Source organism: Euprymna scolopes, chromosome 32, assembly GCF_053919585.1.
Source record: "Euprymna scolopes isolate OS-2025 chromosome 32, ASM5391958v1, whole genome shotgun sequence".
NCBI lineage: Eukaryota > Metazoa > Mollusca > Cephalopoda > Sepiida > Sepiolidae > Euprymna > Euprymna scolopes.
This window is the reverse complement of record NC_136513.1, coordinates 72743294-72758459: the sequence shown is the minus strand read 5'-3', so window position 1 is coordinate 72758459 and position 15166 is coordinate 72743294. Positions and strand designations below refer to the sequence as shown.

The following is a 15166-nucleotide window of genomic DNA, read 5'->3' as shown; positions in this document are numbered from 1 at the left end:
GAAAAGTTGTGATGCATGTAGGCCTGAAATGTTGAAAGCATGTAATAATTGATCTGCCATCATTGTATGTATGTATGTATTTATGTATGTATGTATGTATGTAGTTTTTGCAGTGACAAAGGGCGAATGAACTCTTTTTCTGGGTCAACGGCCAACTAGCACCGTGTATATTTGTGTGTGTGTATATGTATATTGGGGTAGAGAGGGCTCCCGTAAGCCGTGGTGAAGGCAACGTTTCTAGGAGAAGCAAATCTCTGATTTAAAAAACCATAAAGCTGAAGACCAGTACCCGCATTAAGCTGGTCTGCAGTTTAATTTGTTGCTAGCTATCTTGCTCTTGCTTGTTGCTGGATCTCAACATTTTGAACTGAGAGAGAGACTTGGCTGTCGTACAAAGCTAAGACTCTGTAACATCATATTTGTATAGATACTCCCTCAGACATTTGGAATCATGGATTTTAAATGTCTGAGGGAGTGGCACTCGTCTGACAAGACGTTGCAATCATCATGTATATATGTATGTGTGTATATGTGTATATATGTTTATATATATATATATATGTATGTGTGTGTATGTATGTATACGTATGTGTATATTTTCATATATATATATGTATTGTGGATATATGCATATATATATATAGGTATATGCACGTGTATGTGTGTATATATGTATATATATGTACGTATATGTATGTATATGTGTGTATGTATTTGTATATATGTATGTACACGTGTATGTATGCATGTGTGTCTGTATGCATGTGTGTATGCATATGTATGTATGTGTATATGTGTATCTATGTGTATGTATGTATTGTGTATGTATATATGTGTGTATGTATATATATATATGTATGTGTATATGTGAGTGGATGCGTGTATATATATATATATATATATATATATATATATATATATATATGTATGTATGTATGTATGTATACCAATGACCGTCTTCAGTGTTATGTCTGCTTAAGGGTGTGAAGTCGCTGACAGAACTAAAAAGTCATCTTCGGGCACATACACTTTCAGTGACTGAGGGAATGGCACCCGTCTGACAAGACGTTGCAATCATCATCATCATCATCATCATATTAGCAATATTGTAGCAATATTGTATGAGTATTTGTTAGATGATGTAAAATAGGAATTTTTTTAAATTAGAAATCGAGGTTAGGAATTAAGTTAACAGTGTGAAGGAAATGACATAAAACTAAGTCTAGAGTGAGACATTGCAAAAGAAAGTCGTCAGTTGTTCTCTTGGGTTTTATGTCTAGGGAAAAACGGACATTTTTTTAATAGTTTTCTTCTGTTCCACTGCCAACGGTGAGTAAGAGGAAGACCGATACTATGCACTTTGCTTGTTGTATTATAATGTGCCAAACATCTTTACTAATTTTTTTACAAAATCCATGTTGTCTTCTGCAACAGACAAATTGAAGTTTGTTAGAAACACAGGATTGTTCTCTTCATTAATACCTACTTTACGTTATTTATTGGCGATTATAACACAGTTTTTTTTTTCTTCTGTAGTTGGTGGAAGTGTCATCACCAAATACATTTTTTAGATGCATTAAGGGTGGTCTTCAGTTATTCACTGTCTTCATTGCCAATTCCGGGTTCCACATCATATCGACTCAGACAGGCATTAACTCTCTCTTTCTTTATCTATCTGTTATATATATCTATATATCTATAAAAGTGAAATTGTCTGTCTGTGTGTGTACATTTCCCTACCAAACTACTCTGTCAGTTTCCAGACTACAAACTCGAAATTTGACATAAGGGGTATTAAGATTTGGGAAAATCTTTTTAATCGATTTTCGGTCAGAAATTTCACTGTCAATGGGTCAAAGTTTAACGATTTGACCTTTGAAAACTCTACCAAACTCCTCTGCCAATTTTCGGTCTAAACACTTGAAATTTTAAATGTAGGTTACTTGGGATTGGATAAAACTTTTTAATTTGATTTGAGCCCAAAACAATAAATATTAATGGATCAAAAAAGTAAAAAACTTTTTACCTTTGCGGTTTCTACCAAATTACACAGCCAATTTTTGGTCTAAACATTTGAAATTTTACATAAAGTGTATTCCGACATAGGGCTAGCTTTTTAATCGGTTTTTAGCGGAAAATTTGTCTGCCAAGGGGTCAAAGTACAAAAGATTTTACCTTTGCGTTCTCTAGCAAACTATTCAGCCAATTTTGGGTCTAAACATTTGAAATGTTACATAAAAAGTATTCAGACATGCAGTAAGATTTTTATCAGTTTGCAGTGACAATTTGGTTGCCAAGAAGTCAAAGTAGAAAAAGTTAACCTTTGCAGACTCTACCAAACTCCTCCGCCAATTTTTGGTCTAAACACTTGAAAATTTAAATGTAGGTTACCTGGACATGAGTCAAACTTTTTAATATATATATATATATATATATATATATATATATATATATATATATATATATATATATATATTAAAAAGTTTGACTCATATATATATATATATATATATATATATATATATATATATATATATATATATATATGCACATAAAGTTATGAACAGTACATACGGCCCGAGCAAAGCCGGGCCAAACTGCTAGTATATTCTTCTTTGTGTATTAAAAGGTGACCTTGTTTTAACCTGAGCATGTTTCGATATGCTTTTTTTATTTTTTGTTTGTATATAATGCATATATATTTTTTAATAACTAAATACTTAGCTCTATTCACATATTGAGCAACTGTTGAAGTAAATACTGATATTCGATATATAAGATAAATTCCCGCGAAATTTGAACAATATGCATGAGACATAAAATATATTTTAGTTGCATCAAAGGTGGTCTTCAGTTATGTACTACTCTCCCTTCCAGTTTCGAGTTCTGCATTCATTTAGACAGCAACTTTAATCTGATTCGAATGCACTAGGTCACCTCTTTAACAGTATATTACTGTTTTAACAATATATTACATTGCAAAATTAGTGTTTAACAGTATATTACATTACATTAGTGTTAAACAGTATATTATATTGCAAAAATCTTTCCTTTTTTTTTTTTAGTGAAAGTCATTGAACATTCTTTTAGAGACACTGCAACAAGCATCAGTCAATTAGAACTGTTCCCTTTCGTCCTGTTGATTGTAGACCCTATCCAAGTGCAATCTAATAGGTCCCACTTTGTCAACTAAGCTCCCACCCCTGTCCCATCTCTGCAATGTTGCATCACTGTGCCTGTTTTACAAGTATTTTAATGGAATGTGTTCTGATGAACACATTGCATTTGTACCCTCTTGACGTACATATCCCTGACAAACCCGCTTAGCAAAAAAATCACACCCCTTCACTGCTGAGGTCCCTAAATGTCAGAAAGTATTCTACTCTAAAAGCTTCTTTCTTAAAATGGCAAGACTTTGGAATTCCCTTCCTGCTACCTGCTTCCTAAACTGTACTGATTTGCAAAAATTCAAACTTAATGTAAACCAACATCTTAATCTTTTATAGGCATGGTCCTAATTAGTAGCCCCTTATGTCTAAGTGACAATGTGCCTTGTTTGGGGTGAAGGTGAACAAAAAAAAATGTGTAATGGAGCTGATAATGAGTGATCCCGTCAAAGAATGTGTGTGTTTTGCATCATTCACTTATGAAAATGAGATAACGAACAACAACACCAGGGAGGTGATGGTATCTCAATGGTTAGCGATACAGACTGATAACCTAGGCATGCCAAGTTCGAATCCAACTCGTTTCATAGAAATACTTCCAATTAAGGACATTGTCAACCTTTATATGGTCCATCCTGTAAGTACTCGCTATCCTTCTAGAAATAATTCTTAATAGAAAGATATCAGAGAAACGAATGCCAATTGATTCAAACTTTGCCCCAATTATAACAGACACCAACATCAGTAACTTATCTCTGTTATAAGCATCCGTTACAACGAAGACGAGACATGCTTTTTTTTTACACTTATTCACTCCAAACAAGGTATATTGCCACTTGGATGCAAAAGGACTATGTAGGAAATTGAGCAGCATAATATCTGTTTGCATTACAGTTAAACTTCTTCATGTTAGCACAGTTAGGGAAGCAGGAAACAGAAAGGGAATTCCAAAGTTTAGCAGCTTAGGGGAAGAAATGATTAAAGTAGCAGGGTTTTGGCGTCTAGGGACATCAACAGGACAAAAGAGAACAGTTCTAATTGGCTAATGCCTGTTGACTGACTTGTCCAAGAGGGAGAGGCTAGCGGTAGATGCACCAAACCAGATGTGGCAACAATACTCCATGCATGGGCGAATGGTGACCTTGTAGAGGTACAGGATACTCTCAGGTGTGAGTAGTTTTCTAGCATGATAGAGGGAGCCCACCTTCCTCTTAGCTGCCTTCGCAATGTCCTCAATATATTTGTTCCAGTTCATATTTCCCGTGAATGTTAAGCCAAGGAGTTTGAAGGAAGAATTTTCAGGTAGGGAGTTATTTGTCATGGATGTCGGTGGTTGGAGAGGCTTCTTGTAATTTTTAAAGGAGTGCAGCTTAGTCTTACTAGCATTAAATGGTACCTTCCATTTTCGTCCCCATTCCATTACGGTCTGGAGGTCATTTTCTAAGGATTGAGCCACCGTCTTGGATTTGTGTACATCCCTTCTTCCTTCATGCATTTCATACTTGAACATCACAAAATACAAGTAAAAATAAATCCAATAAAAATCAAACTTACAGCTTCATCCTCGAATTCTGTGTCAATTTCCTCTTCAGTGGGAAACATGTATTCCCATTTAGCACAATCTCCAAGATCAAAGAACATATCCTGGAAACAATCATAAGAAAGAACGGTAAATAAAAATATATCTAAATATTAAGACACTTATTGAAGATAACTATTTTTAAAAAATACATAAATAATTTATAAAGGTTATTACAATGCGGAAACCTGCCAAACATAAGTCTTCATCATATTGTTTCTTGATCCTTGTTTCTCCATCCGTACCAACATGCAGAAATTTGAATGTATGTGAACAAACATTTTGTTGCCTAACTCCCCACCATATAATTCTGGCCTATATCACAGTATGTATTTATATTTCAGTGTTTTATTAGCAGTGACCAAAAGTAAAAAGAAGACTAAAGATGAAAAGTAAAAATAAGTTTCTTACTTTTTTTTACAAGGGATTCACTACTTATCAAGGACTGAAGGCCATTTGAGGATAAAGGTTAATGAATGTAAAATGGTAGTGTAGTAACTGTTAATGGTATAGATTGGGTAGAATTTGGATTATTTAAGGGGGCGGCTCAACAAAAACTTGTTTACATTGGACTTGAAGGCTACCATATTGTAGCCAGCCGGGAAGCAGGCCAGTGAAAGTGTTCGACAGGTGGGCAGTTCTAGGAAAGAAGCTTTGTTCATAGAATCTGCATTTAGATTTAGGCACAGATATAGAGTGGGGAAAATTGTTGATAGTAGTTTTAGGTAGTCGAGTATTTTTGTGAAAGTTTGGCAAGGAGAGACCATAGATTGAAGCTCAGACGAGCACTTTATTTTTGTAGTTAATAGTTTTCTTTTTTAGAAATCTTACTTGTGTGGCGTAACCGCCTAGGGGAGCGATATCGCTCTCCATTGGGGAGATTAAGATCCCCTTAAACACTGAGTAAGGCCAGGTAATTATCCTGATATTGTCTGTTAAGCGTTTATTGGGTGCCCAGACAACAGCGGGTAACCTATCTGAAGGGATGAATTTATTGTGTTTTTATAAAAGAGACATATATTTCATTGTTTGAAAAAAGTGACAAGAGATGTCAGATTGAAGTTAAAATGAAATCATACATTCGTTCTTGGCCTGACGAACCCGTGCTCAGGATGTCTGGCTTTCTGTGTGTTAACCTTCTAAGCGTATGAATAAATTTGAGTTTTGATCCCAGATTCGCAGGCCTATGAAAGTTCTGTTAGGTTTGCACACATGCAAGGATTTGGGAATTCCCCGAATAACGTGTTGGATTCTGATTGGCCTGGGAAACAGCTTACCCTACCCATCACGTTCCAATATAAGCAAATGCCCAGTGCGGAGAAGATCAGATTGGAGCTAGATCTCGAGGCGAGAACATTCAACCAAGAGAACGCCACTCACCCTCCTTTTCCATCACGGGCGCCATCGTGGAGAATGAAGATTTCCAACTGTTTTCTATTGTAATCGAACTCAACAATTGTATATATGTAAAACACCTGTAATTGTCGTGAATTAACTTTTAGTAGACTAGAATCCTCTGAGTTTGTTTTCTTTTGATCTGCATGAGAAGCTAATTGATTTTCAGCAGACGCTGGCATCGGTAGCTGAGGACGAAGCCTGCGATGCAAGAGAATCCTGTAAAGTACTCCCGGAAGAGGACGATCACAGCCGTTGCAGTTCAACAGGGTTAGAGGTCACATCTGCTAACCTGCAGCAGGAGGCTTACACTTGTTTTTAGAGTCACTTAATTCACTGAAGTGAATCCCAGATATCACAATAGTTTGAGAAAAGATTCCCATCTCAGGTTTTACGATTTTATTTAAGTGAAATTTTAAAGTATGCAACACTGGTGGCTGTAAAGTTAAAGAATCTGCAATGAACATGTGGCGGTGTCCCTGGTCTTACTGGAGGCTATTTTGGAGGACGATAGCGTCTTTGTTCATGGCCAAGAACCACACCAACATTTTATATGAATTGGGCATGGTAGCATTATGTTTTAACATTGAAAAAACATGAAGAGGATATACGATGCGTGTGCAATAAGTAATGCCCCTGGCCCACTTCCCATAGAAGTAAAGCAACAAAACTTGGCACAGTTATTAGTCTTTCCTTACATAGGAACCACCCAGAGTTATGCATTTCTCCCATCGTTTGATGCAGCTCTGGAGACCGTTTTAGTAGAACACCCCAGGTTGGTCCTCCAACCACGACGTGACTTCAGAAATCAAGGCTGCGTCATCTGGGAAACGCTTTCCTTTCAAAAACAACTTCATGGCTGGGAAGAAGTGAAAGTCAGAGGATGCAACGTCAGGAGAGTAGGGAGGATGGGGAAGGATTTCATAACCACATGCCCGTGCTTCTGATCTGGCAACATGCGAGTTGTGGACAGAGCGTTGTCCTGCATGAGGAGGGTACCTTTGCTGATCTTGCCCCGCCTCTTGATTTTGATAGCTTCCCTTAATTTCCTCAAAAGTGAAGCATAATAGGCTCCTGTAATTGTGGTACCCTTTGCCAGGAAATCTGTCATCACTACTCCGTCCTGGTCCCAGAAGACTGTGAGCATGACCTTGCGAGCGGAGGGCTGCACCCTTGCCTTCTTTGGAGGTGGTGAGTCCAAGTGCTTCCACTGTACTGACTGGGCTTTGGTCTCTGGATCATAGTGATGGACCCAGGTTTCATCCTGTGCAATCAGTCTTTTGAAAAACTTTGATTCATTTTCTTGGCACATTTCCAAATTCATCCTCGAGCACTCAATGTGTTCTCGCTTCTGGAATGGTGTGAGCAACCTGGGAATCCATCTGGCAGACACCTTATGTATATGCAAATGGTCATGAATGATAGTTTCCACAGACCCTGTACTAATCTTGACATCTTGGGCTATTTGGGGAATAGTAATGCGGCGATCTTCCAAAATGGCAGCCTCAACTTGACGGACAGATGCCTCATCAATGGCAGAAGGGGGGCGACCAGGTCTGGGAACTGTTTCCACAGACTTTCAGCCATGTTTGAATTCAGGATGCCAGCGTTTTACAAGGTCATATGATGGGGCATTATCACCATAAGTTTCTTTCATTTCATCAAAAGTCTCCTGTGGTATACGTCCTTTCAAATACAAAAACTGGATCACTGCTCGACATTCAACAGGCTCCATTTCACACCTGACTCAGTTCAAACACCTGTAAAACAGAAACCACAATTAGTTCAGAGCTGTAATTTGCCACATAACCCGTAGAGATACAAATCATTGCACATGCAAAATTTCAGCTAGATCAGACAACAGGAAGTGGGTCATGGAGCATTACTCATTGCACGTCCCTCGTATATGAAGCCTGCATGCATAACAAAATGTATATAAAATAAAACATTTAAATAATAGAATGGTCAACAGGTAGCAAGTGCTACCTAAAACATAAACATAGTTTTATTTACGAAAATGAGGAAATACAAAGTTTATAAGAAAATATTTAAGTCCTTTTGCCTAGCCACCCCAGCCCAAGGAACGGGGTGCAATGTTGAATAGACGTTCTTGGGTTACTTTCGTTCAGACAGCTGTGAAGTCTCTCTTATTTGATTTTTTTTATCAGGTTTTATAGGAATTTTAAAGATCGCACTGGCTTACTACATTTGCGTATGAGTATTACTTTTTTAGAAATTTTAAAAACATTTCCATTGTTTGAAAATTTTTTGATATAACGCCTTTATGTCAAAAACTTGCTAGCTTTATGAAATGACGAAGAAAACGTTTCGAAACGAACCTGAGAAAGAAAGAACCATTTTCGTTTAAGAATTCGTTTGAATCAGCACCTCCATGTTTAACCGAGCCCAAACACATAAACGTAGCCATTTTAATAAATAATGTGTTGACCCACCTTGAATTTCTTTCTTGTTTGTATTAAACATATTTTATTTACTTACTTATTATTGTATTATTTTAAGGTGCTTCTGTTGTTGTTTTTACTTATCTCCATATTTTTTCCTTTTATGTTTTCTTTTATTTAATCAATCTGCGATGTACAGAAAAGCCGATGAATACAACTGCGATCATAGTAGATGAGATTTATGTACTTTTGTTGTTGTCACGCTTTTTGATTGTTTCTATTTACCTGTCTCTCCACGAAACACAGCTCCGGTCTTCAATGTGAAACTATGATAGTGTTTTAGTTATTAATAAACAAATCGACCTCAATCAATTATGTGCTTCCCTTTTCTTTTATATTTTTAATTTTGTTTATTTAATGTGCAATATCTCAAAAGCCAGATCCGAATGGGTATATATATATATATATATATATATATATATATATATATATATATATATATATATATATAGATAGATAGATAGATAGATAGATAGATAGATAGATAGATAGATATATTTAATTATTGGATTATTTCTCTTCCACCAGACTATCCATCCATGTGTAATCACCTTTTTCTTCACCATATTCCCTCTGCTTCACTTTTTTTGTTATCAAGTAAGATCTTTGACTTACTTGTTATTTCATCAAATACTTTTGCATGCAAAATCCGATCCCGCATTTTGCTAATTCCTACCGTCTGATGAGAAGGAAAGTATTTCTTCGAAACTACGCGGATTAAGGACTATCCACTTATCTAGTGTTTCCTTTTTTAACTCTTTTTCAAAGTGTTTTTTAACATGCTTTATTAACTGTTTGCTCCTATATATATATATATATATATATATATATATATATATATATATATATATATATATATATATATATAATTATTTCAACAGCATCGTCATAATTATATATATAATTATTTCAAAACACCGTCGCAGCCCACAAGAGCCATGACAGCCAACAAACCGGAAGTCCAAGACTCGAGTTTCACCCTCATTTGGGCTCATCAGTCAGACATATCCGAGCCCGGGATTCAAAACCCGAGCCTCTTGCATGCGAGGCAAGCACTCTGCCAATTAAGCAAATGCCCTGCACACAAGAATTCTATTAACTAATACAGATCAAGCAAACCGCAGCAGAATCCGACTGTGGAATAAACCTACTTTGTCTCAACAAGGGACGCAGTCATCCAACCAACTAATAACTCCAAGCCGATATCTCACAAGTAGGATTTTCAACTTGCAAGGACGATGCCATCCAGCAGTGCTAACCTAGCTAGCAATTATAAATAGCAATTTTCAGAATGTGAGAGATTATATATAATTATTTCCGCATACACACACACAGGGGTTCGGGGTGTCTTTTTGGGAGAGAGCAACACAGCATGTCAGAATATCCCAGCCAAGAAATTAATCTCCTTTGAAATTAAATCGCGATTTGTGAACAAGAGAGAAAGTTTTTCTTCTTCGCGGAGACTTCTAAAAGAAAGAATCTTGGAAGTGAAGCTGATAGCCTAAACACAGACTGAGATTGTAAGGACGCAAACATTACTGCCTTACTCTTCCCTTCCTCCCACCCCCGTATCGTTTTCAAAGTAATTTCTTTCGCTTGTAGATTGTTTAATAAATAATTTATTATTGTGGATCTACAAAGAATCGTTTTAGATCTATTTTATTTCGTCACATCTATCTTACTACTTATACCTGTATTACCTACTGGAGAATTTGAATTACAGACTAGAAAGTTTGAATTATCTACTAGACGCTATCTTCGGGTGACATGAGGACATTTCAACCTAAAAGTAAACCCTGATCAACTATTCAAAATACTGTTGTATTCGAGGCCCAAATAAGATTCCCCTGACACGGCTATATACTAGCTCATGTGAGAAATGATGCACCTTCTCCTGGTGGTGTTACCTTAAGTATCAGGACTTAGCTGGATACTCCACGAAACCAGTAATCCGGTAAGACCAAGAGACTAGAAGAAAGACATATTATGACATAGTTAATTGGACAATTTACTAACTCGACGTTTAAAATGTAAAGAACTGATCACTATGTATCTCATCTAGAAATTAAGTGTTAGCCCGACAGGGGTCCCTTGATTTCTGAGAACTTATTGGGGCAAAATAGAAACAAGAGTGAAATGTTAATGGCCCCATAACACTTACCGGTTTTGTTTTTTTTTTTGTTTGTTTGTTTTTTTTTTTACACAGTGATCACCACTTATCAAGGTCCGGAAGCCACTCAGGGATAAGGGTTATTGCAAGTACATTACGTTAGTGTGGAGATTTGATGAGGTGTTTAATTAAGGGGGCGGTTCATTAGGAATTTGTTAACATTGGACTTGAAGACATCCAAGTTGTAGTCCGGAGGGAAGCAGGCAGACGGAACAGAGTTCCACAGGCGTGCAGTTCTAAGAAAGAAGCTTTGTTCATAGAATCCGCGTTTTGATTTAGGCACAGATATAGAGTGGGGGAAATTTTTCACAGTGGATTCAGCTAGACGGGTGTTTTTCGTGAAAGATTGGCGAGGGGGGACCAGAGATTGGAGTTCAGACAAGCACCTGTCATGGAAATAACGATAAAACAAGGAAAGGCTCGCAACATCTCTTCTGTGGGAGAGAGGTTGCAGGGTAGATATCGATCAAGAAATATGTCTGCTTGTTTTTTATGCGTCTTTGGGGATCAACTTCTCTGTCTTCTTCATAAAAGCTTTTTAAAATATTGTACAGAAAATGTAAACTATCTATCTTATATATCTCTTAGTCTGTCTGTCTGTTCCACTTTTTCTCAGAATCTACTAGGTCGATCCATCTGAAAATTTGTATGGACCTTTCTTATCATAAAGTACAACGAACTAGATATTATGATATCCGTTCGATGCACAGTTAGGGATTAATAGGGATTAATATTTAATGCAAACTAAGCACAAATTTAAACATATTTAACCATCAATTTGGCATAAAGCACTCATTCTAAGTCAACAGTTTATAACTTTTGCCCGTTCTTAACCGACTAAAAGGTCTAGTTAATACAATATATATATATATATATATATATATATATAATGAAATTTAGTTTAATGTAAGCACTTATTCATTTCTTTGTTAGGATTGTTTGGAATTCTCCTAATTCGACCCTGCATTATATAAATATAACATCTATTAACCCTTTGTGACCTGATTATGATGTAAATGATTAAAAAAAATATTTATTGTTAATTTTAGTTAGTTTAAAGGATAATGATACTATGATTGTCTTCAAACTGGAAAAATTATGAAGTTCAATAGTTAAACTATCACTGAGAACTTTTGCATTTCATAAACTTAACTTGATTATAATTCATAGTACTTGAAAAAGTGTGTTAACGACAACAAACGAAATCTTCCACTCTCAAAGACAGATGGCGGCATACTGAACGTAAGCAATGGACAGTTGCAATCTGGAGGTACCTGGCATCTATCCAGATACTGAACTAATAGGTACAAGGTGTTTCGACTGAACGAATTAGTTCAACCCGCTCATAAAGAGTTTAAATAATAATATTAAACCTGATTTCTTTTCAGTTCTCTGTTCTCACCAAAAACTATAAAATATTACATGGACAAAAATGGTTGAAATGGTTTGAGAAGTCCTCTTTCAATCTACCTATCGTTTCTGTACACACTTTTTTGCCCCCCCTTCCTCTTTCTAATAGGAGTCTACACTTTATCTTGCTTAAATTTTACCTTGTTTACATTTAAAACTAAAGAGTATAAAAGGTTAAGCACGCTTTTTTCTAATCAAATGTTTTTTCTTCGCAGAAGTAAACATGAACTATTTCAACGTGCAGTGTTAAACTGTAATTAGTAATAATACAGTTTTTATTCCGTTCTTGAAAAAGTTTACAAGATTAGTTACTTTAAAGAAACTATTCTTCAGATATTTCAACAACAACAAAAACAACAGCATAAACTATAGAAACAACAACAACAGAAAATTTGAAATAAGGATGTTCCACCAGCAACAGGAACTACAACACACAGTTCGAAATGTCTACAAAACATCAGGAATTACTTCTCAAAAGCTTGTGTGTGTAAAACAAAGACTAACAGTAGCACAACATTTTCGCAAAATACGACATGGAACATGATAGATATCTTTATCTACGTTTTGAGCAAGACCGAACGTTCGACACTTTCTTATGAAGATTTTTTCAACGTTTATTATAAAGATTGGCCTAAAGCGAAAAACGTTTGTCTGCTTTCATGAAAGCTAAAAACTGAGGAATACAGCAGGTTCGTATACTACACTCTACCTAAAAAGACCATGGATCTAGAGATCATGGAAACTGTTATTCTCAGAACTTTTCAGTCCCAATACGTCACTGTTCCATAAAAGGTGGAAATGTTTTCATTTGGCTAAATAGGACAACGAAAATTAGCGTTCGCGTCGATCGTAAACAAACACTGTAACGTCTTAAGACTAACAGAATTTAATTAGTGACCTTTATAGGCCACAATATTTACTCTTTTCTTTCTGTTTCACGAGATTCACTCTCTTCCTCACTTCCTAAAGATACCAACTTTTTACAAGAAGGTGTTAAATCAAAGAATGTTCAACCAATGGAAATATTTCCGAGCCTCAAAAGTAACACCTTTATGCGAATATATTAATCTTGTGTGAAATCCTATAAGCCTATAAGACTGTATATAGAAGTTCAGAGTTCTTTTTGGACACCGCGATGCCTGTATCAACTCTCCAGAAGTTCATCTCATAAGATTGGAATGAGGGACGCTGAAATTCCTTTAGGACTGATGCTCAATCTCACAAGGTGAACTATCTAACACACATACACACACATACGCACATACACACACATAAACACACAAACACACGCATACATACTCACAATGGAACTTTAAAACGAACTTTGTCTATTTCTTATTCATGAATTTTAAAAAATCTCAATAAACTTTGATCTATTAAAGTATACTTTTTACATTTCTGTAACATTCTTGATATATAAATATGTTTTGTTCGTTAATTCATGTTTTTTCACAAAATCCCGTTGCTGAGTTGCAAATTGGTGATCCATAAATGTTTCGATTCATCTTTCATTTACAAATTTAACTACATATTTCTTGTTCTTCGCACTTTCCAAAGACTTCACCAGAATTCACTACATGTAGTCAGTCACAATGCTACAAATCTAATATGTAACCGCCAACCTGCTTGTCTCACATTCTTTCGCAACTGAAAGAATTTCTACCTTCTACTTTGTTTTGTTTTTTGTTTGTTTGTTTGTTTTTAAATAATAATATCAAGTAATAAATAAAATTATTTTAAAATTATAATTATAATACCAGGATTTGGAGGATATATATATATATATATATATATATATATATATATATATATATATATATATATATATATATATATATATAACTACTTCATTTACTCACATAAAATTAATATACAAAAGTATAGATTTATGCGTAAACTTTAAGTATTTACTTCAAAAGTGCTCAATACGTAGGTAGAGCTAGTTAGCAATTTATAAAATATATATGGCGATTAAGCTACACTGAATATTCAGCGTTTCATCCACTCTAGGATTCCTCAGCCTGAGGAATCCTAGAGTGGATGAAACGCCGAATATTCAGTGTAGCTTAATCGCCATATATATTTTATAAATTACTATATATATATATATATATATATATATACTAGCAATCGGTGCCCGGCGTTGCCCAGGTGTTTTGAAGTGTATACTGAGGAAAAAAAACGGTCAATTTTTTTAAACTTTGACCCCTTTTATGACCTATTAACATTTATTGTTTAGGGATCAAGTAAAGTTAATAAGTTAGATCCATGTCCAAGGAATCTATATATAAAATATCACGTGTTCAGACCTTAAATTTTAGGAGGAGTTTGGTAGAGTTCTCAAAGGTCTAATTGTTGAATATTGACCACTTAATCGCCAAATTTCTGTCGAAAACCTATCACATCGATGTTCCCAAATCTCAGTACCCTGTATATCAAATTTCGAATCTGTAGGCTTAAAATTGAGAGTTTTAGCGTAGGGAAATGAACACAGACGCACAGACACACACAGACACTATCACTTATACATATATATAAACATAAACATCATATATATAAGGATAATAGTACGCCATATATATAACAAAAGACCATTATTTACTGAAGTGAAAGGAAAACCCGGGGGAACTTTACCCAAAAATAAATCTATATTTTTTTGTGTGTATTGATAGTCTGGTACTTATACAGTTTAGTGACGATATTAAAAAATGGAAATATTGAAAAAAAATTTTTATTGTACGTAACTTTTATAGACTGAAGTTCTCCGAAAAAAAATTTCACTTCATTTGATCAAGTAGTTTTTTTTTTTTTACATCGAAAAACAATGATTTATCACGGCAACGTCAACGTGGCCATTTTGGAAATGTTATTGCAGGCCCAGGAATTCCCCAAGGGCAGGTAACTGCCGTACATAGCAGAATACCTCCATTTTAGGCCAATCTAGCCCTTTATTCCCCACCAGAATGAGATGAAGACAGATGCC

General features: G+C 35.4%; 1 protein-coding gene across 2 annotated transcripts in view; it reads right to left on the bottom strand.

Annotated features, from left to right (window-relative positions):
- LOC145256436 (dynein regulatory complex subunit 7-like) overlaps nucleotides 1-15166 on the bottom strand; it is a 284758-nt gene that overhangs the window by 134614 nt on the left and 134978 nt on the right. For both annotated transcript variants that reach the window (XM_080115340.1, XM_080115341.1), the window contains exon 7: nucleotides 4722-4811. In XM_080115340.1, the coding sequence (XP_079971466.1) occupies nucleotides 4722-4811 (90 nt within the window). The remainder of the gene's footprint in view (nucleotides 1-4721; nucleotides 4812-15166) is intronic.